This window comes from Mixophyes fleayi, chromosome 2, assembly GCF_038048845.1.
Source record: "Mixophyes fleayi isolate aMixFle1 chromosome 2, aMixFle1.hap1, whole genome shotgun sequence".
Classification (NCBI taxonomy): Eukaryota; Metazoa; Chordata; class Amphibia; order Anura; family Limnodynastidae; genus Mixophyes; species Mixophyes fleayi.
Window position 1 is genome coordinate 61,334,749 of NC_134403.1, and position 19,385 is coordinate 61,354,133.

The 19,385-nt window shown below is 39.5% G+C and overlaps 1 protein-coding gene and 1 pseudogene across 1 annotated transcript in view; both read right to left on the bottom strand.

The window, feature by feature from the left end:
• The window catches only part of LOC142139809 (tripartite motif containing 13-like), a 693,488-nt pseudogene that overhangs the window by 556,738 nt on the left and 117,365 nt on the right, over nt 1–19,385 (bottom strand).
• LOC142141018 (uncharacterized) overlaps nt 1–19,385 on the bottom strand; it is a 130,102-nt gene that overhangs the window by 27,878 nt on the left and 82,839 nt on the right. The window contains exons 12-14 of the mRNA XM_075199080.1: nt 18,110–19,100; nt 15,049–15,086; nt 12,885–12,933 (exon numbers count right to left, since the gene is read on the bottom strand). Coding sequence (XP_075055181.1) covers nt 12,885–12,933; nt 15,049–15,086; nt 18,110–19,100 — 1,078 coding nt within the window. The remainder of the gene's footprint in view (nt 1–12,884; nt 12,934–15,048; nt 15,087–18,109; nt 19,101–19,385) is intronic.

Consider the following 19,385-nt stretch of genomic DNA (forward strand, 5'->3'; position numbering starts at 1 on the left):
CCTACAAAAAATTTAAGAGAGTTATGCTGTCAGCAACAACAACAAAACAGCAAAGAACTCTGCCTTCTAAACAGATGACATCACAAATCCCCAAGGCGAGTCCAAGGGTGTTGTTGGTTGTGAACCCTGACCTTCCCATCACTGTACGGGAAGAGGTGACTCCATCCAGCATTTGCAGCACGCCCTCTGCATATGCTGGAAGGATCACCCACAGTCCAGTTACAGATTTGGCTAATGAAGGTGTGAATGTTGTGCACTGGGAGGAGGATATTGATGTAGCTGGCGCTGAGGAGGATGTTGATGATTATGATGCAGACAGATACCAAATTGCATTTCTCAATTTCTATTTATATTCTAGATTATATAACGGCTGAAAAGTTTTCTGTTTTACTCCTAGTGGAGAGGGGATCTGATGCAGACAGATACCAAACTGCCTTTGTCCATTTCTTTGTATATTTGAATTGCTAGTTCTACAGTCTATGCAGGCTGCTTTATTTATATTCAACTACAAGTGTAGGGCGGGGGGGGGGGGCATAGATAGCCACCAAAGTAACGTGGTCCATTTAATTTCACTTTCTAGCTCCACAGTCTGTGCAGCCTGCTTTTTTTTATCTTCAAAGTATTTATATTTACAAGCCTTGCAATCTAAATTAACTAGAGGTAGTGACGTGGTAGAACTCCAAAAGGCAGTTTGGAAGCCCCTGTACAAACTGGCTCTATTTTTTAACTGAGTTGTTTCCCCTCCAGTGTGTACTCGGAAAGAGTTTTTAGTGCAGCGGGGAACCTGGTCAGTGAGCGGCGAAGGAGGTTGCTTCCTCACAACGTTGAAAAAATGATGTTTATAAAAATGAATAATCAATTCCTCAATGAAGTACAGCACTGCCCTCCAGATACTACAGAGGGACCTGTGGTTGTGGAGTCCAGCGGGGACGAATTGATAATGTGTGATGAGGAGGAAGTAGACACTGTAGGGGGAGAGGAATCAGAGGTTGAGGATGAGGACGACATCTTGCCTCAGTAGAGCCTGTTTAGTCTGTACAGGGAGAGATGAATAGCTTTTTTGGTGTGGGGGCCCAAACAAACCAATCATTTCAGTCAAAGTTGTTTGGTAGGCCCTGTCGCTGAAATGATTGGTTTGTTAAAGTGTGCATGTCCTATTTCAACAGCAGACCTCTCAACTGCAGCTCATCCCTCCTCTGCGGGGATAATGTCTCCTGTGCTCTGACACGTCACTCTGTGTACTCTCAGCCTCAGGATCTGACACTACAGCTACCATGCCTCTTGTAGCAGCCCTCACTCCAGGGCCTCTTCCATGTGCAGTGTCCCCCTCTCTCTTGGGTTCACTATAGTGGCATGGAGTTCTCCCCCTCATCCAGGGCACACATTCCTTGCCCTGGCTCAGTCACCACGCTCAGACTTCCAGGCAATGCTGGGGGAGCCTGGGAGCTTCCACCCCAGGTCCCCAGCTACAACTCTCCTCTCCTGTGTCTTCTCTCTCTTTCTGACACTTGAAAGATTGTGCCTTTAAATGAAAAAGTCAGTCTTGATTGCACGACTATGTGCAAGTGCAACAGGGACATTTTTTTGGGTTTACAAAGTCAAACAGTAACACTACGACCCTGTCTGTCTGGGGTCTGTCAATGACGAATTGTCTGGAGCATGTTTTGAGGAGGTATTGTGGCCCCGGTATCAAATTGGGTACCGGGGCCACCCCACTATGCAGTCCAGATACTTGTTTGGTGGAATTCCGACACGTGGAGGGTTTTTTAATTATATTGTGGCCTCGGTACCAAATTGTGTACCGGGGCCACCACACTACGCAGTCAAGATACTTGTTTGGTGGAATTCAGACCAGTTGAGGGTTTTATTATTATATTGTGTGGACCACTCTATCTATACCACACTACAACTCTATACCACTCTATTTCCTACTTTAATTCTATTTAATTCTATTTCCTACTTTAATTCTATTACTAATTAATTACCATAAAGAGGAACCAAAAAAACCAATTTTACCAAAAGTATAATATGACTTAGACTTACAAACACTACACTTGAAAGATCGTGCCTTTAAATGAAAAAGTCAGTCTTGATTGCACGACTATGTGCAAGTGCAACAGGGACATTTTTTTGGGTTTACAAAGTCAAACAGTAACACTACGACCCTGTCTGTCTGGGGTCTGTCAATGACGAATTGTCTGGAGCATGTTTTGAGGAGGTATTGTGGCCCCGGTATCAAATTGGGTACCGGGGCCACCCCACTATGCAGTCCAGATACTTGTTTGGTGGAATTCCGACACGTGGAGGGTTTTTTAATTATATTGTGGCCTCGGTACCAAATTGTGTACCGGGGCCACCACACTACGCAGTCAAGATACTTGTTTGGTGGAATTCAGACCAATTGAGGGTTTTATTATTATATTGTGTGGACCACTCTATCTATACCACACTACAACTCTATACCACTCTATTTCCTACTTTAATTCTATTTAATTCTATTTCCTACTTTAATTCTATTACTAATTTTAATTAACATAAAGAGGAACCAAAAAAACCAATTTTACCAAAAGTATAATATGACTTAGACTTACAAACACTACACTTGAAAGATCGTGCCTTTAAATGAAAAAGTAAGTCTTCATTGCACGACTATGTGCAACAGGGACAGTTTTTTTCTTTACAAAGTCAACTAATAACACTTGGACCCTGTCTGTCTTTAACATACTTAATGGGATCTCAATGACGAATTGTCTGTAGCATGTTTGGAGGAGGTATTGTGGCCCCGGTATCAAGTTGGGTACCGGGGCCACCCCACTACGCAGTCCAGATACTTGTTTGGTGGAATTCTGACACGTGGAGGGTGTATTTATTTTATTGTGGCCCCGGTATCAAGTTGGGTACCGGGGCCACCCCACTACGCAGTCCAGATACTTGTTTGGTGGAATTCTGACACGTGGAGGGTGTATTTATTTTATTGTGGCCCCGGTATCAAGTTGGGTACCGGGGCCACCCCACTACGCAGTCCAGATACTTGTTTGGTGGAATTCTGACACGTGGAGGGTGTATTTATTTTATTGTGGCCCCGGTATCAAGTTGGGTACCGGGGCCACCCCACTACGCAGTCCAGATACTTGTTTGGTGGAATTCTGACACGTGGAGGGTGTATTTATTTTATTGTGGCCCCGGTACCAAATTGTGTACCGGGGCCACCACACTACGCAGTCAAGATAGATAGATGCGTATCATAGATAAAGTACATTCAGTGGTGTGGGGCAAATTGAAAAATATTCAAAATGCACTGACATTATCAAAAACAAGAGGTTGTCACACGCTAAAACTCCAACATGTATATGATGGAGAGGATGGAGGAGCAGCCGTATGTGTAGTGTAATGCAGACCTGTTGAAGGTTTTTTATATATTTTATTGTGGTGCCCAGTGCCCACTCCTCTACGCAGTCCAGGTACATTTATTGGTGCGAATCAAACAAGTTGATGGTTTTCTTATTATATATATTGTGGTGACCCACTCCTCTACGCAGTCCAGGTACATTTATTGGTGCGAATCAAACAAGTTGATGGTTTTCTTATTATATATATTGTGGTGACCCACTCCTCTACGCAGTCCAGGTACATTTATTGGTGCGATTCATAAAAGTTCAGGGTTTTTAAGATATTGTGGTGACCCACTCCTCTACGCAGTCCAGGTACATTTATTGGTGCGATTCATAAAAGTTCAGGGTTTTTAATATATTGTGGTGACCCACTCCTCTACGCAGTCCAGGTACATTTATTGGTGCGAATCAAACAAGTTGATGGTTTTCTTATTATATATATTGTGGTGACCCACTCCTCTACGCAGTCCAGGTACATTTATTGGTGCGATTCATAAAAGTTCAGGGTTTTTAATATATTGTGGTGACCCACTCCTCTACGCAGTCCAGGTACATTTATTGGTGCGAATCAAACCAGTTGATGGTTTTCTTATTATATATATTGTGGTGACCCACTCCTCTACGCAGTCCAGGTACATTTATTGGTGCGATTCATAAAAGTTCAGGGTTTTTAATATATTGTGGTGACCCACTCCTCTACGCAGTCCAGGTACAATTATTGGTGCGAATCATAAAAGTTCAGGGTTTTTAATATATATTGTGGTGACCCACTCCTCTACGCAGTCCAGAAAGATACCTTGTTGCAACGTTTTGGACTAATAACTATATTGTGAGGTGTTCAGAATACACTGTAAATTAGTGGAAATGCTTGTTATTGAATGTTATTGAGGTTAATAATAGCCTAGGAGTGAAAATAAGCCCAAAAACTTGATTTTTAAACTTTTTATGTTTTTTTCAAAAAAAATCCGAATCCAATACCTTAAATCCGAACCGAGACCTTTCGTCAAGTGTTTTGCGAGACAAATCCGAACCTCAAAAATAACGAAAATCCGGATCCAAAACACAAAACACGAGACCTCAAAAGTCGCCGGTGCACATCCCTAGTTAGAACTACAACCTGTATATGCTGCAGAGGATGTAGGATCAGCCATCTGTAGAGTGAAATTCTGACCCGTTAAGGTTTTTTTTATTGTGTCCCCGGTACCAAATTGGGTGCCGGGGCCACTACACTACGCACTCCAGATAGCTGTGCAGTGGAATTGAGACCAGTCTATTTATTTTTTATTGTGGCCCTGGTACCAAGTTGGGTACCGGGGCCACTACACTACGCAGTCCAGATAGCTGTGCAATGGAATTGAGAACAGTATATTTTATTTTTTATTGTGGCCCCGGTACCAAGTTGGGTACCGGGGCCACTCCACTACGCAGTCCAGAAAGCTACCTCGGTCCAACGATTTGGACTAAAAACAATATTGTGAAGTGTGAGGTGTTTCAAATACACTGGAAATGAGTGGAAATGATTGTTATTGAATGTTATTGAGGTTAATAATAGCGTAGGAGTGAAAAACCAACTAAAAACTAGATTTTAGCACTTTTTATGCTTTTTTAAAAATAAATCAGAACCCAAAACCATAAATCAGAACCAAAACCTTTCGTCAGGTGTTTTGGCAAAACAAATCAGAACCCAAAACCTCAAGCTAGTCAGAACCCAAAACACAAAACACTAAAAGTGCCCGGTGCACACCCTTAATATATATATATATATATATATATATATATATATACACAAACACATATATATATAATATATATATATATATATATATATATATATATATATATATGCACACACACTGTCACACACCACTCCCATAACTAGGTGCTGCTGTGTGACTCGCCCTTAGGTATCAAACCCGGTACCCTTACATATATATATATTTATACACACACATATATATATATATATATATATATATATATACATATATATATATACACATATATATATATATACACATATTTATACACATACACACACACATGTGTGTAGCTAGAGATATATATATATATATATATATATATATATATATATATATATATATATATATATATCACAAACACAAGATACAAAAATGGCGCTAATAGCGAATCCCCAGTAAATAATAAAAGTCCAACAAAAAGTCTATATTCTTCTCAATAGACACACTTCCCATGTGCGGGCGGCTGCCAATCCTCCTTATGCCAGGCGGTGTACCATGGAAATAACCTATAACAAAGAATGGAGGAGGAGACGCACAATAGTGTAGTACAGTAATATAAAAATAAATTCACACAAGAGTCCAAGATGGAATCATGTCACCAGTGGAGAGACAACCTCAAATTGCATCACCCAAATAAAATAGTGAGAATGCACGTGTACCAAATATATAAACTTAATAGCTTATCTCAATTCAGTCACAATAACTGAATGACAGGTCCCTCATATAATGTGAAGAGGAACACCCAAAACACACTTGTGCAGATGTATGCGTACCAGATGTCAAAACTTTGCAGCTTGTATATAGCGAGGTCCCACAGATAATAATGGACAGGTCACACTTGCTCCAAATCCGGATGAACAGCTACTGGCCTCAAAGAATGAAGTACACAAGAGACCAACGATGTAATATCACAAACAGCACTTTAATATAAAAATAGTAGCCACTTACATATCGAGTAGCAGATAGCAGACCTATCTGAATAAGATCAGCTCCCAATACAATGGGGAGGACGATTAGAATTCTCAATGCGTTTCGTCTGGAACAACAGACTTGCGGTGTAGATTGTCAGCTGACAATCTACACCGCAAGTCTGTTGTTCCTATTCACTTGTTGCCTATTCACTGCTGTGAATATTTTATTTATGACTTTCTGTGTACTCAGCATAGCTGAGTTGTACAATACTTATTATTGCTGTTGCACCATTGAACAATATACTAAAGTTGCAACACTACTCCATCGTCTGTGTATTTCTTCATTGTGATTCTCATCTGAACTTTCCAGCGTGTTCTGTCTCCACCACCCTCTGCTTTACCACCTATGTAGAGGTTGGGGATATCCTATATCCAATAATATCCTTAGCCGTGACACACACAAACATATATATATACGCACACACACACATACATATGTACACACACATACATATATATATATATATATATATATATATATATATATATATACACATACACACACATATATATATATATATATATATATATATATATATATATATATATATATACACACACACATACACACACATATATATATATACACACACACACACACACACATATATATATATATATATATATATATATACATACACACAAATATACATATATATATATATGAAAGAAAAATGGAGGAGGAGGCGCACAATAGTGTAGTATATTTATATAATATTGGGATCACACAAGAACCCACAGTAGGACCGGAAACACCAGTGGAGAAGAAACCAGGAAACAAAAACTGTAATATAACATCCAATGTGTAGATGTAGAATACAAGTTACAGCTTATTCTCAAACAAAGTCACAGTGGCTGAACTCGCAGTATTTCCATATGATATATGTGAAACACCCAGGACACACTTGTGCAGATGTATGCGTACCAGATAACAAAACTTTTGAGCTTTGTTTACGTAGATATCCTTCAGCTGGTCACAAACGGGCCACACGACTGGATACATAACTGTCAGCATGCTTTAACGTGTTTGTGTCCACAGCTAGCAGCAGAGCTGATATGGGTGGCTGTGCTGATTAGGCGTGTTTATTGAGAAGAACATAGACTTTATCCTGGACTATTGGTGATTTGTTACAAGCGCCAATTGTTGTATCTTGTAATTTTTAAAAAATATATATATATATACACATACATATATACACACACACACACACATATATACATATACACACACACACAGATATATATACACACACACACGCATATATATATGTGTGTGTGTATATATATATATATATATATATATAATCAGCTTTGATTAGTTGACAATTATGGAAATGTGTGTGTAGGTTAAGATTTATACATTTGGAATTTTGTTCTACAGGTGTGTACAGGAAGTGTCCCCTAAAATTTGTGGGACATTCCTTAATCCATTGGGCAGCTAGTAGCCCAAGTGCAGAAGACACAGCCAACTACCCCGTGGTAAAAGGAATTAGATGGTTGGCCAGAATAAAGTGAGACAGTATAATAATAAATTAATTGAAAGGTGCAGGAAGAAGGTTTGGGTACCTGAAATATTAGTTATTCATTTGGGTGGGAATGATTTGGGCAACCGAAAATTCATTCATCTGATTTTGAGAGTAAAATTGCATGGGTGAAGGGTTAATGACGCTACACCTGAATAGTCTGGTCAGAGATAATACACAAGATGAAGTGGCGTTACCCAATGGGTAGCCGTGGTATAGATGAGGCACATAGAAATGAGAATTCTGCAGTGGGAAAATTTAGAAAGTGGGTAGATGACTGTGTGGTCAGATATGTCAGGATTTGATTTAACAAGTCACATTTGTGCAAAACAGATGGGTGCATTTATCAGATCAGGGGTTGGATATGGTTATTGAGATATTTGGTGCATTGGCAAGGTTATGAAGATCACAGCGAGGTGTAATTGGTGGCAGGCTGCAGTTACAGGTGGGGGAACCTAGCGTTGGCGGAAAAGCACTGCAATACACGGCCATGGGGGGGCGCAAGTGGCATCCATGGGGATATCCTCTTTGAAAGTGCGGCTGAAATGCACAATACCATCCACAGGGGTGGATTTGTATAAAGCCAGGGTAAAGGGTGTGGGATCCCCAAGGTCATAGAGGGCCCCTTCTTATTAATTGTGATATTTACGGATGTGGTTGGAGCTGATGGATGCAGTGCTGTTTTCTTTGCCACCTTTCAAAAGATTTTAAAATAAAACTATGACCTCTTTTTTTGCCAATCAAATCTCATGTAATTTTCTCAAGAAAGAGGGGTGAGTAGTAAGAAAGAGGGGCATAAAGCTGTTTATTAATAATATATGGGAGAGAGATGAGTACTTGATAAATACTGTTGAGGAATCTTCATCTGCATTCAACGTACACACCCCTTCCCTTTTCTCAGAAGCAAATGGAAGCATTGAAGACTTATTGCCTTTAAGACGCACCCCTTTTCCTTGTACTTTTCTTAACCATTTTGATACAAATATCTGTTGTATTGCACTTTTTAATTTTTGCCACCTCTCCTGCACTCCTTTCAAGTTTTTCTACTCTGACAGAGTCTCTTACACATTTTCCTATCTCTACAAAGTCAGCCTTCCTAAATTCTAACACCTTTGTTTTTGTGTGGTATGAGTTGTCCTCTATTTTTATACTAAACCATACTGCTTGATGGTCGCTGGGTCCAAGGTTCCCACCCACATTTACATTAGATATTCTGTCACCATTTGTAAGAATTAAGTCTAATATTGCATCTTTGTGAGTGGGCTCCCTCACCATTTGCTTGAGGGATGCTCCCTGCCAGTAATTCAAAATGTCGCTACTTCTAGTGGAACTTGCAGAAGACTCTTCCCAGTTCACATCAGGTAGATTAAAGTCTCCCACGATTATTACCTCTCCTTTTAAAGCCATTTTATTGATGTCCTGCAATGAGTTCCTGTCCAGTTCCTCTTCCTGACCTGATGGTCTATAAATCACCCCAGTACAAGGAACAGCCTTATTCCCAGTTTCTATGATCACCCAAAGGGCCTCAGTTTTTTCTTCAATACTTTGAATTAAAGTAGTATTTATTTATTTTTCACATATATTGCTACCCCTCCTCCGATTCTTCCCACTTTATCCTTCCTAAATAAAGTATATCCCGGTATACCTATGTCCCAGTCATGATTTTCATTGACTACGACTGTAATAGCCACAATATCCAGATCATCCCTTGTCATTAAAGCAATTAGTTCTGGAATTTTATTTCCTAAGCTTCTAGCATTAGCACACATAGCTCCAAGAGTTTTGTTTGTGCATTTTCTGTTCCTACCTTCCATCTACATCTCTCTCTCTCTATGTTTATTTTGCTTTGATCTGCAGTCTTCTGTTGTGGATATGTTTCCTGTGCTATTAGCTTGCATAAACAATACCTCTTGGTTGGGGAGCAGATTGTTTTACTCCTGTTTAGTTCACTGCGTCCTCTGCTAGTTTAAATAGTTCCTGATCAAGCTTGCAAACTGCTCACTTAGTATTCCGGTTCCGCTTGAAGATGGGTGCAGGCCATCCCTTCTGTATAGGCCCCTATTTTGACAGACGGCATGCCAGTGGTCTATTAATCCAAATCTCTCCTCATTTCACCACTTCCTCAGCCAAACATTGAAGTTTATAATGCAATGAGTTCTGTCTTCACCTCTGTGTACTGGCAATACTGCTGAAAAAGTTACAGTGGTTGCCACCTGCTTTAGAGCAGTCCCTAACTTTCTAAATTAATCTTTCACTGCCATGACTTCAGCATTAGCCAGGTCGTTTGTCCCTATGTGGACAATGACATCCACCTTCCCATCTTTTCTTGCTGCTTTCACAATTCTTAACATGCGTTCTTTATCCCTTGGAACTGTGGCTCCACGTAAGCACCTTACTTGTTTCTCTATTTCAGTAGCTTTTTCCAGATGTGTGCCTCTTATAATGGAATCCCCCAAGAGAAGTGTAGTCCCTTTTGGAGATTTCATTTTCCTCTTCCTATAACTAGTAGAAGTCCCCACATCCTCATGTTGTGTATTTCCTATATTATTTGTACATTCCATAAAGAGTAGCACATTTCAATGAGGATGCCTTTATTTACCATAATTTATCAGTTTGTAAAATAATACATTTGGTACTCATATAGTTTAAAATAATACAGGGCACTTTAGTGATTTAAGTGTCCAGACTCGCCCCAAACTTCCAGTCTTTCAAGCACTCCCTCAAAAGTGCTCCTAAGACAACTCCCTCCTCACACTCAACATTCTCATTCCTCTTGTTTCCCACCAACCCCATTGTCTCCATTTGTTTCTTCGCCTCTAGAATGTTAGGTCTCACAAGTGTGGCCCTCTCTACCTCTTGTCTCCTATGCTCACCACCTTATCCACCTGTACACGTTTCTTCTGCTATTGTTCACTTGCTCCAATATTTATTTGCATTATGTTATGTTTCTATATTGCAGACTGTATGGTGCTGCTGAATCTTTGGTGCCTCTTCAATAAAAGATGATGATCCATAAACTATATCAAACACATGATGTTTCAATACATTGTGGGAGAGATTCAATTCAGCGCGATGTGTCCCCAGAGCAGTCCAAGAAAACACATTGCACTGATGTTGACGATGGAAACTCCGTTCATTTTTCCATGCACTCCCTAACCGTAATGGCTGGCAATGTACACAGCCGGACATCGCGGTGATATCCGGTGGCACATCGAGGCCAATTGTATCTCCCCCATATATGTGTTCCTTTACAAGCAATTAAAAAACGATTTTACTGACGCTCCTGTGTACACACCCTTGATGAAAATTAAATTACCATTAACTGGAGTACATTGATTATTTGCCTAAATAGATACACACAATATCTGGAGTTTTTTCTATAAATCAATATCTTGTAATGAATGGATAAACTAAGGAAATATTATACCTACATTTAAGCTTAGGGGATAATTTATTCAAGGGCAAAAAACACTTGTTTTTGCATGTAATAGGACTTTTTTTCATTTCGCTCAATACAACAAAGGGTTATCGCCAGTAAAAGCACTGCAATTGCTGGCAATAACCTCCAATACTTGTTCTTTTAACGCCATCCTGAGATAATGAAAATGCTTTATTCTTTTTTTTTTTTTTTTTTTTAAATGTAGAAGGTTTTTAAATATTTTTCTATTAGTTCTAGGCTTTCTGTTCCACTGCATATGCACGAACTGGCGAGCCAGCTCAAGCATGTGCATATTGGCAGAAGTGTAAGGTAAGGCTTACCACTCAATGCCATTATCTCATCTCAGTGATTGCATTAACGCCTTGAAAAGCCAGACACCACATCATGCTGGCACAGTCACCTATTCAGAATGAAGATTTTACTGTCTGTACACCTGCTTCAGAGGATAGCAGTGAGCATATAAGTTTGGGTCTGAAACACAGCAGAGGACACCTAAACAGAGGGACCATACAAGTCTGGTTCTGAAACACTGCAGAGGACTGGCTAGCTGGCACCGTGGCAAACACAACTTGCAGAGTACAACTGCTACTAAAAAAGTGCACTGTCTTGTGGCAGAAAAGGACACTTTTGCTGTCATATGGCCATACAAGTTAAGTCGCAGGTAATGGTCTTTTACATTCTACAAAAATGGTATAAAGTGCGTCATGCACCCATGTTGTAGATAGCTACCCAGTGTAATTGATTATGCTGCTTTAATGGTAGAATTATTGGAGTAAAGTGGACAGTTTTCTCCCACTGCCAAAACCTTACACAAATAATATTTTATGAGAACACATTGATAAGTTGGGCAGCACGGTGGCTTAGTGGTTAGCACTTCTGCCTCACAGTACTGGGTCATGAGTTCAATTCCCAACCACTGTCTTATCTATGTGGAGTTTGTGTGGGTTTCCTCCGGGTGCTCTAGTTTCCTCCCACACTCCAAAAACATACTGGTAAGTTAATTTGCTGCTATTAAATTGCCCTTAGTCTCTGTCAGTGTGTGTGTATGTTAGGGGATTTGGATTGTAAGCTCCAATGAGGCAGGGACTGATGTGAATGAGTTCTCTGTACAGCACTGCGGAATTAGTGGACCTATATAAATAGATGTTGATGATGATAAGTCAGTCTGTTCTTCATCATTAAGCATCCCCTGATAAATCAGGGGGGAAAAAACCAATATATAGTATTATATTTCAACAAAAAACTCATATTTTGTATTTGATATCTTATCTATTTTTTGATCGAGTCTGTTAAAAATAGATATATGAGTGTGTTCAAGTATTTTAATAAAAGGAGCATGGTACAATCAAGTGGAAATAGCAAGGAGCCCATGTTGAATGGCACCAGGAAATCTCTGGTGGGTCCCACTGTCTGAGGGTCCCTTCCCCCTATCCTAGAGGTGCTGGGCCCAAACTGTGTATTGCTCCCTGCACCCTTAGTACTAACAGTGATGGCGCCACAGTGTGATTTAATAGGTCACATGTGCGTCAGCTGAGATGAGCAGGGGAAGAGAGAAGAGAAGCTGAGAGGTAAGTAAGCTAACTCAGCGAATGGAGAGACCTTGGGAGGTGGAAAAGTGGTGAGAACTGGGAAGGAGGGTGCGGGGTGCAGAGAACTAGGTAGGAAGGTTAACTATTGCATACCATAAAAAGGTTAATGCTTGCAATGCCTATTTTATTAACTTGATATTATTGTTCGTTATTAGAAATAGCAATGTTCTCAAATGATTTATATTTTTTGGAGTTGTCTATCTTACTTACCGTTTCTGCTTTGTGATATATCATTTGCAGAATCTAAGGTTCTTGGACTCTAAAAAATAAATAAAAATAATGTTTCAGCAACGTAAGAATGGCCATTGTGATATGAAGTCCAGTTATAGCTGAGTTTTGGGAAGAGAAACAACAAGGAGTTACTGACTAACAGAAGTGAAAACTTGCACAGAGCAACAATGCAGCAATTAGCTTTTTATCTCTCTAGTGTAAGTTAGACAATGGACCTTATTTATGAAGCACACCACAAAAAGCCTTGGATTTGCACTGATGCCCCTACATAGTCAGCCTAATGCAGTAGCGGAATACTATGCGAAAGTGTAAACAACACATCACAGTCCAACCTCCTACCACCCCTTTTTTAATAATTACAACTTTGAAATATTCTCCTAAAATACTGCTCAGTGATTAACTAGCACCTATAACGTGCTAGTTAATCTGAATGCAGAACTCACTATTCAGTACAGTTGCCATTGTTTGATTTTTATTCCCTATAATCCCTATTTTATTCCCCATAATCCCTGTATCTCCTCTCAGAGCTATATTGCTAGTCTTACTGATGAGTGATAATCCCTTCACAAGAAAGTAAGGACAAAGGATATATGTGACATCATTGAGGTGGAGTACGACATTGGGGATATGGCAAGTCCGAAAAGGACTGAAAAGATGACAGGGAACAGTAAAATGGTTGGCAGATACAATTCCCTAAATTTGCACAGAGGGATAGCCTAGAACTATGTTTGTTATATGCATTCCCCTGCGATAGGCAGAGTTAAGTAAATATATTGTTTGAGGTTATAGTCCCTCTAATTTATTGGAAAGGCCGGCCATATGCATCTCCATTGTAAAGTGGAGCCTCCCAGGATTTACCTTTAATAAAAGCACTTTTAATCAGAACACCTAGGACGTCTATGCTGACACTATCAACGTGATCAAAATATAAACATTAGCATTTCCTGAGCCAGTCTATAACTCTTATCTTCCAATAGACACACATAAAGATTGTGAAGTACTTAAACTTGGCATACAGTACTACCAGCACTGTGGTACCCCCTACAATGGCTTAGATCACACTGAGGGCTATATTTGTGGGACACCGTGGCAGAGAGAGTTTCTATATGTGCGGAGCTAGATCAGGTCCAAGGAGAGCTCTCAATAGAAAGGACACAGATATCCTTGCAATGTAGGGAGGCACAGATGTCCACATACTATTCCTTCTTTCATTACAATACAAAGCAAAGCAGTGGCTAATTCCTCATTTCATCTCTGTTCAACTCAAGCTATACCACATCCTTTCCTTATTCTACACTGCTTTCTGGATAACCTGGTTCACACTCAAGGACAACAACTTGTGGCTCCCTACAAGGTGAAGACATAAACAGAGAACTATGTACAGGTTATGGAATGAGGAATAAGTAATGCTCACCACACACGTTTCATTAGGCAGAAAAGAAAGCATGTTCAGATGATAACTCCTATTTATCTTAGTGTGGAATCATCGCCTAACAAGGAATCAGGCGGTGTCCCCTTTTCTTTACCATATGCCCATTTGGCCCAATTCATAAATGACTAGTCCTGTGCAAATTGCTACTCAAGAGCACGAAATACCAAATCTACCTGGGCATGTGCAGCAGAAGAACAGACTTCAGATGATAACTAAATCACTCCCTAGGGGTGACACCTCAGAGAAGGGCTAAACATTCATTTAAACCAATTCATACTGTACAACGCCCAACTTCAGAATCTTCAACTTAAATAATTTAGATTAGACTGTTTTAAATTTCAATCCTCAATACCTTTGAGGTGTAAAATTATTATTATTTTATCAAAATATATTGTAATAAGATCATCAATGTAAATGGAGACACCTACAACAGAAAATATCAAGAGCATAGAAACTACACCCCACGTGTCAGAGATCTATGATTTGTTATGCTCTGTGAATGTTCCTATGTTTTAGTCCCATGTAATGCAATGAAATGGGGATCAGGTGTATGCAAAGTGTGAATAAGCACCTCTCATCTTATCCCTATGCACCGATAACTATTTGGCTCTATACTGGGAGACAGCACACAAATGAATACTTTAAGTTTGTAACCTGTAGCATATGATATGAGTTAAACATAAAAGTTAAAATTGTCAAATTACCACATACCTGTAGAACAGTGTGGCTGTTCTGTTTAGAATGAGTTTCTGAAATAAATAGAAATGCAATTATTGAAATAACCAACACACATATACATACAGTATGTAAACGGTAGAGAAAATGTTCTGATAACTACTTTTAGGAAATAAGGGGTGTGACAGGATGGACCACCTATGCCACCCAGTCTGTTGTTGCTGGGAACTGGCTGGGCTTACTTTGCCACCGTTCCCTTTTGTTATCCCAAATGCGCCCTCTTGCCACAGTAGGAGGAGCTTACAATGCTGCCTCCACTGAACTCCTTTATGGCGCTCAGAACCACGTTCCTTCTGGGTACCTGTCACTGCTAGTGTACTCCTGTGCTGGTACACTTGGGGGTAAATGTATCATAAATTTTAGCTGTCATCTCGCCGATTTCCGGCGACTTGTACAAACCGGGGTATGATACATTTACACCTTGGACTGGTAACTCTGGACCTCTTACTATGGATCCGGGTTGCTGTGGATGGATCCCCCCTGGCCTATCACACTGACCAGAGCTGCAGGTAGCACGCAGAGCGGTGGTACTGGAGAAGCTTATGTCAAAACCTCAGACAGCTGGAAAATGGATTAGATTTTAGGGTCTAATCAGCAGGTCACAGGATTACAGGATATTGAAGAAGTTGTCAAGCAGGGTGTTGAAGCAGAGTGATGTTTACTGCTCAAGTGTCCTGACAAGGACAGTTCCACTGATTTAAAGTATCAGCGGTCAGGTCAGATGGAACATCAGAATGATACATTTCAGTGTACAAGTCAGTTAATTTATACAGATTTGGACACTATTTTTAGAATCAGGATGTAACCCTGTTTACCAAAACATGGATTTACATGCATTGCAAAGCCACTAATATTTATACTTGGCTATGAAATTCTTAAAAACCTTTCTGTGATTTCCTGGATCTTATTTCAGAGACAGGAGACCCACTAGCAAGTCTAAAGGTCTGACTGGCATGAATACCTCAGACAGTCGCCGAATACACATTCCCACAGAACAACCAAAAAAACCTCAAACAAGCCACTTCCCCACATCACAATACACCAAAGGCTTGATAAACACAGGCTCATTGTATCAGATATATACATCAGAAATAATATTTCCTTTAGCAAGGGTAAACAGAAAAAACTAATTTTCTACCCTGGTCTCAGAGATAACGATTTCCTATATCACAGAATATACAATATCAAAAAATAAGTGCATTGGTAATTTATATAAATCCGCAGCCTGCACTATTTGCTTTAAATAAATTTATACCAAAAGTTATTTAATAGTGATTCTGTCACAAGGGGCAACTGTGTTTTCATTTAGGGTTTACCTGTTGCCTACATACAGTGAAGGCAGACATTTTGTGGTAGGTAGCAGCTGCTATGGGCCCCTGCAGTTCAGCTTGCAAGCCACGTGTGGTTACCACCTGCACTATATGGACAAAAGTATTCGGGCACTTGCCAATTATACCAACAGGAAGTGTAATGACATTGTAATAACATACATATACTTTAATATGGAGTTGGGCCCCCTTCTGCAGCGATAACAGCCTCCACTCTTCTTGGAAAACTTTCCACAAAATGTTGGAGTGTTTATGTGGAAATTTGTGCCCATTCATTTTGTAGAGCATTTATGAGGTCAGACACTGATGTTGGACGAGAAGGCCTGGGTCGCAATCTCCGTTCCAGTTCATCCCAAAGGTCAGTCAAGTTATTCCACACCGAACTCATCAAACCATGTAGTTGCTGTTGTTCTTAAACACTTCCACTTTCTAATAATATCACTTACAGTTGACTGTGAAATTTTATCCCTGCTAGATTTTCCACGAACTGTCTTATTGCAAAGGTGACATCCTATCACAGTACCACGCTTGAAGTCGCTGAGCTCTTCAGAATGACCCACTTTGTATCACAAATGTTGGCAAATGGAGACTGCATGGCTAGGTGCTTGATTTATACACCTCTGGCAACGGGTCTGATTGAAACACCTCAATTCAATAATTAACAGTTGTGGGCAAATACTTTTGTCCATATAGTGTATGTTGCTCAGGGCCCTGTTCCTTTCTGAGCACTGAGCTCACAGGAGAGAAACACAGACTGCTGTCAGCAGTGAGCTTAATGAGCTCCATGCTGTGTGACTACTGATACTGTAAGTCATTTGAAGGACCAGAAACAAACTTTGGGAGCCTCTTCAGAATTTTACTATGGCACCCTAAAATTTCTAGTTCTCAGGGCTGAGCCCATATTAACATAGAAAACATAGAATAGCAAACTATGCAGAGGATAAAAAATCAATTTAATGACAAAATGAAACAAATTTAAAACATAACTACTGACTAAAAAATTAGTTATAGCTACAAGTATACAACACTATAATTTTACGCATTTAAACCTCATTTGTTACTGTTATAACAACAAAGGTATTGTTCCTTTTTATTATTTTAATATCACAAAAAGCATCTATTTATTAACTTTATGTTTTTTTCTCAAAATGGTATCAATTAGATGTTGACATTTAATTTCTAAATTGTGCTATAAAAATGACAGCTATCATCTCAATTTGCTGCTATGGTAAGTAACCCATTATAATATGCAGTAGTATTAGTGTAAAGTAACACTATGGGGGTAATTTATCATTTCTTATTGCAATACAATGGTCTTGAGTGTCAGTTTAGGATGTTGTTATATCTCCTTTTTGCACTTTTTGATTTTACTCTCCAATTTGGGAAATTCCACAGTCATATTTAGGTAAATGCATTTGTTTGCACAAAGCCCAGATGAAAAAAAACCTAAAGTATCAGTTTTGTGAACCTGATATTTAAATAATCAAGAAAGCAAATTTGACAGGAAAGATCAGAGATTTCTCTTTCACGTATATGGGAAGAGCTAAATTCTTATGTCTGTTCCCAGGTGAAGATCAACTCTGATTGTTAATGATTAGCTATATTGTAATATGCAGCATCTGTATCTGTGTACACTGGAAAGCAAGTATAAAAATATAAAGTTACATATCCATATACCATTCATGTCAGTGTAAGGTGTATTCACATACCAAGTCTCGCTGCCATCTCTTGAGGCCTGGGAAAATCTGTAAGTGGTGCTTCTATTTCAGTCTCTGGTGCACTGACATCAGGTGGTATAAGAGAATCCACAGACACTGGAATTGTTTGGTCTTTATAAGATTGAGATGATTCTTCCACAGATTTCTCTTGTACGAGTCGGCTTTTCTGATTCAATGCACTACCATGCACGCTAAGCCGTGTGGCTGGTTGTTCCACATATACATCTTGTGCAAGAGGAGAGACTGAAGGCTGGGGCTCTGATGTGCCTTGTGTAATGAGAATCTTAGTGGGTTCTTTATTCGAAAAGTTTAAAGAGCGTACTGCTAGTCTTTTATTTACTACTGGTGTCATGCGGTCAGCAGACAGTGTATCGAAAGTATTGTTACTAATAGAGAACATAGGCTGTTTATTTAAAGACATGTTAACATTAGAAGAAACCACAGGTTTTTCTTTAACTGATGGCTTCTCATGAAGAGAATCTATACACTGTTGATAGGAAAGCTCGTTAACATTAGGATAGATGACAGGCTGTACATTTGACTTGTTAGCATTGTTGTAGCTCACAGTCTTTGCATGTGAAGACATAAAAAGCTCATTAGACAGTGGCACCATTAGATTTGTACCATTAATGGAGCCTACAGGCTGTTCCACTGTCCTATCCTTACTATTTGATGAGTCTGCAAGCTGTGTGGCTAGCCTATCATTGCCACTTGTAGAGTCTACAGATTGTGTTAGTGACCTATCTTTAACATTAGAAGATTCTGTAGACTGTTTGGCCAGTCCATCTATACAATTAGTTGAACTTGTGGATGTATCAATGGAGCTCATTTGTGACATGTTGATTATATTAGTATTGCTTGGGGATACAGTTTGAACCAATTCTTCTCTTCTTACACCTGGAGCGCTAGCAGGCTTAGGCAATGGTAGCATTGCTTTAGTTGGTGAGCTGACAGGTTGACCCGTTGTACAATGTTTTATTAACTGGGAAAAAAAAGAGTTGAAACAAAAGAAAATAAGAAGGCGAAGTCACTAATGTGTTATTTACATGAGAAATGTCCACAGCCTCAGTATACTCAATATACACAAGTGAAGTGGAACTTTAAAAGAGACAGTAACACATCGGACTCATAGTTGGTATATAGATTCAGGAGCAACAAGACATGAAAAAGCAATATATGGTAGATGAAATCAATATCACTGCAGAAGGTATATAGCCATGGTTTACCCATATGCTCCAATAGAAATGGCAGTAATTTACCAATACCG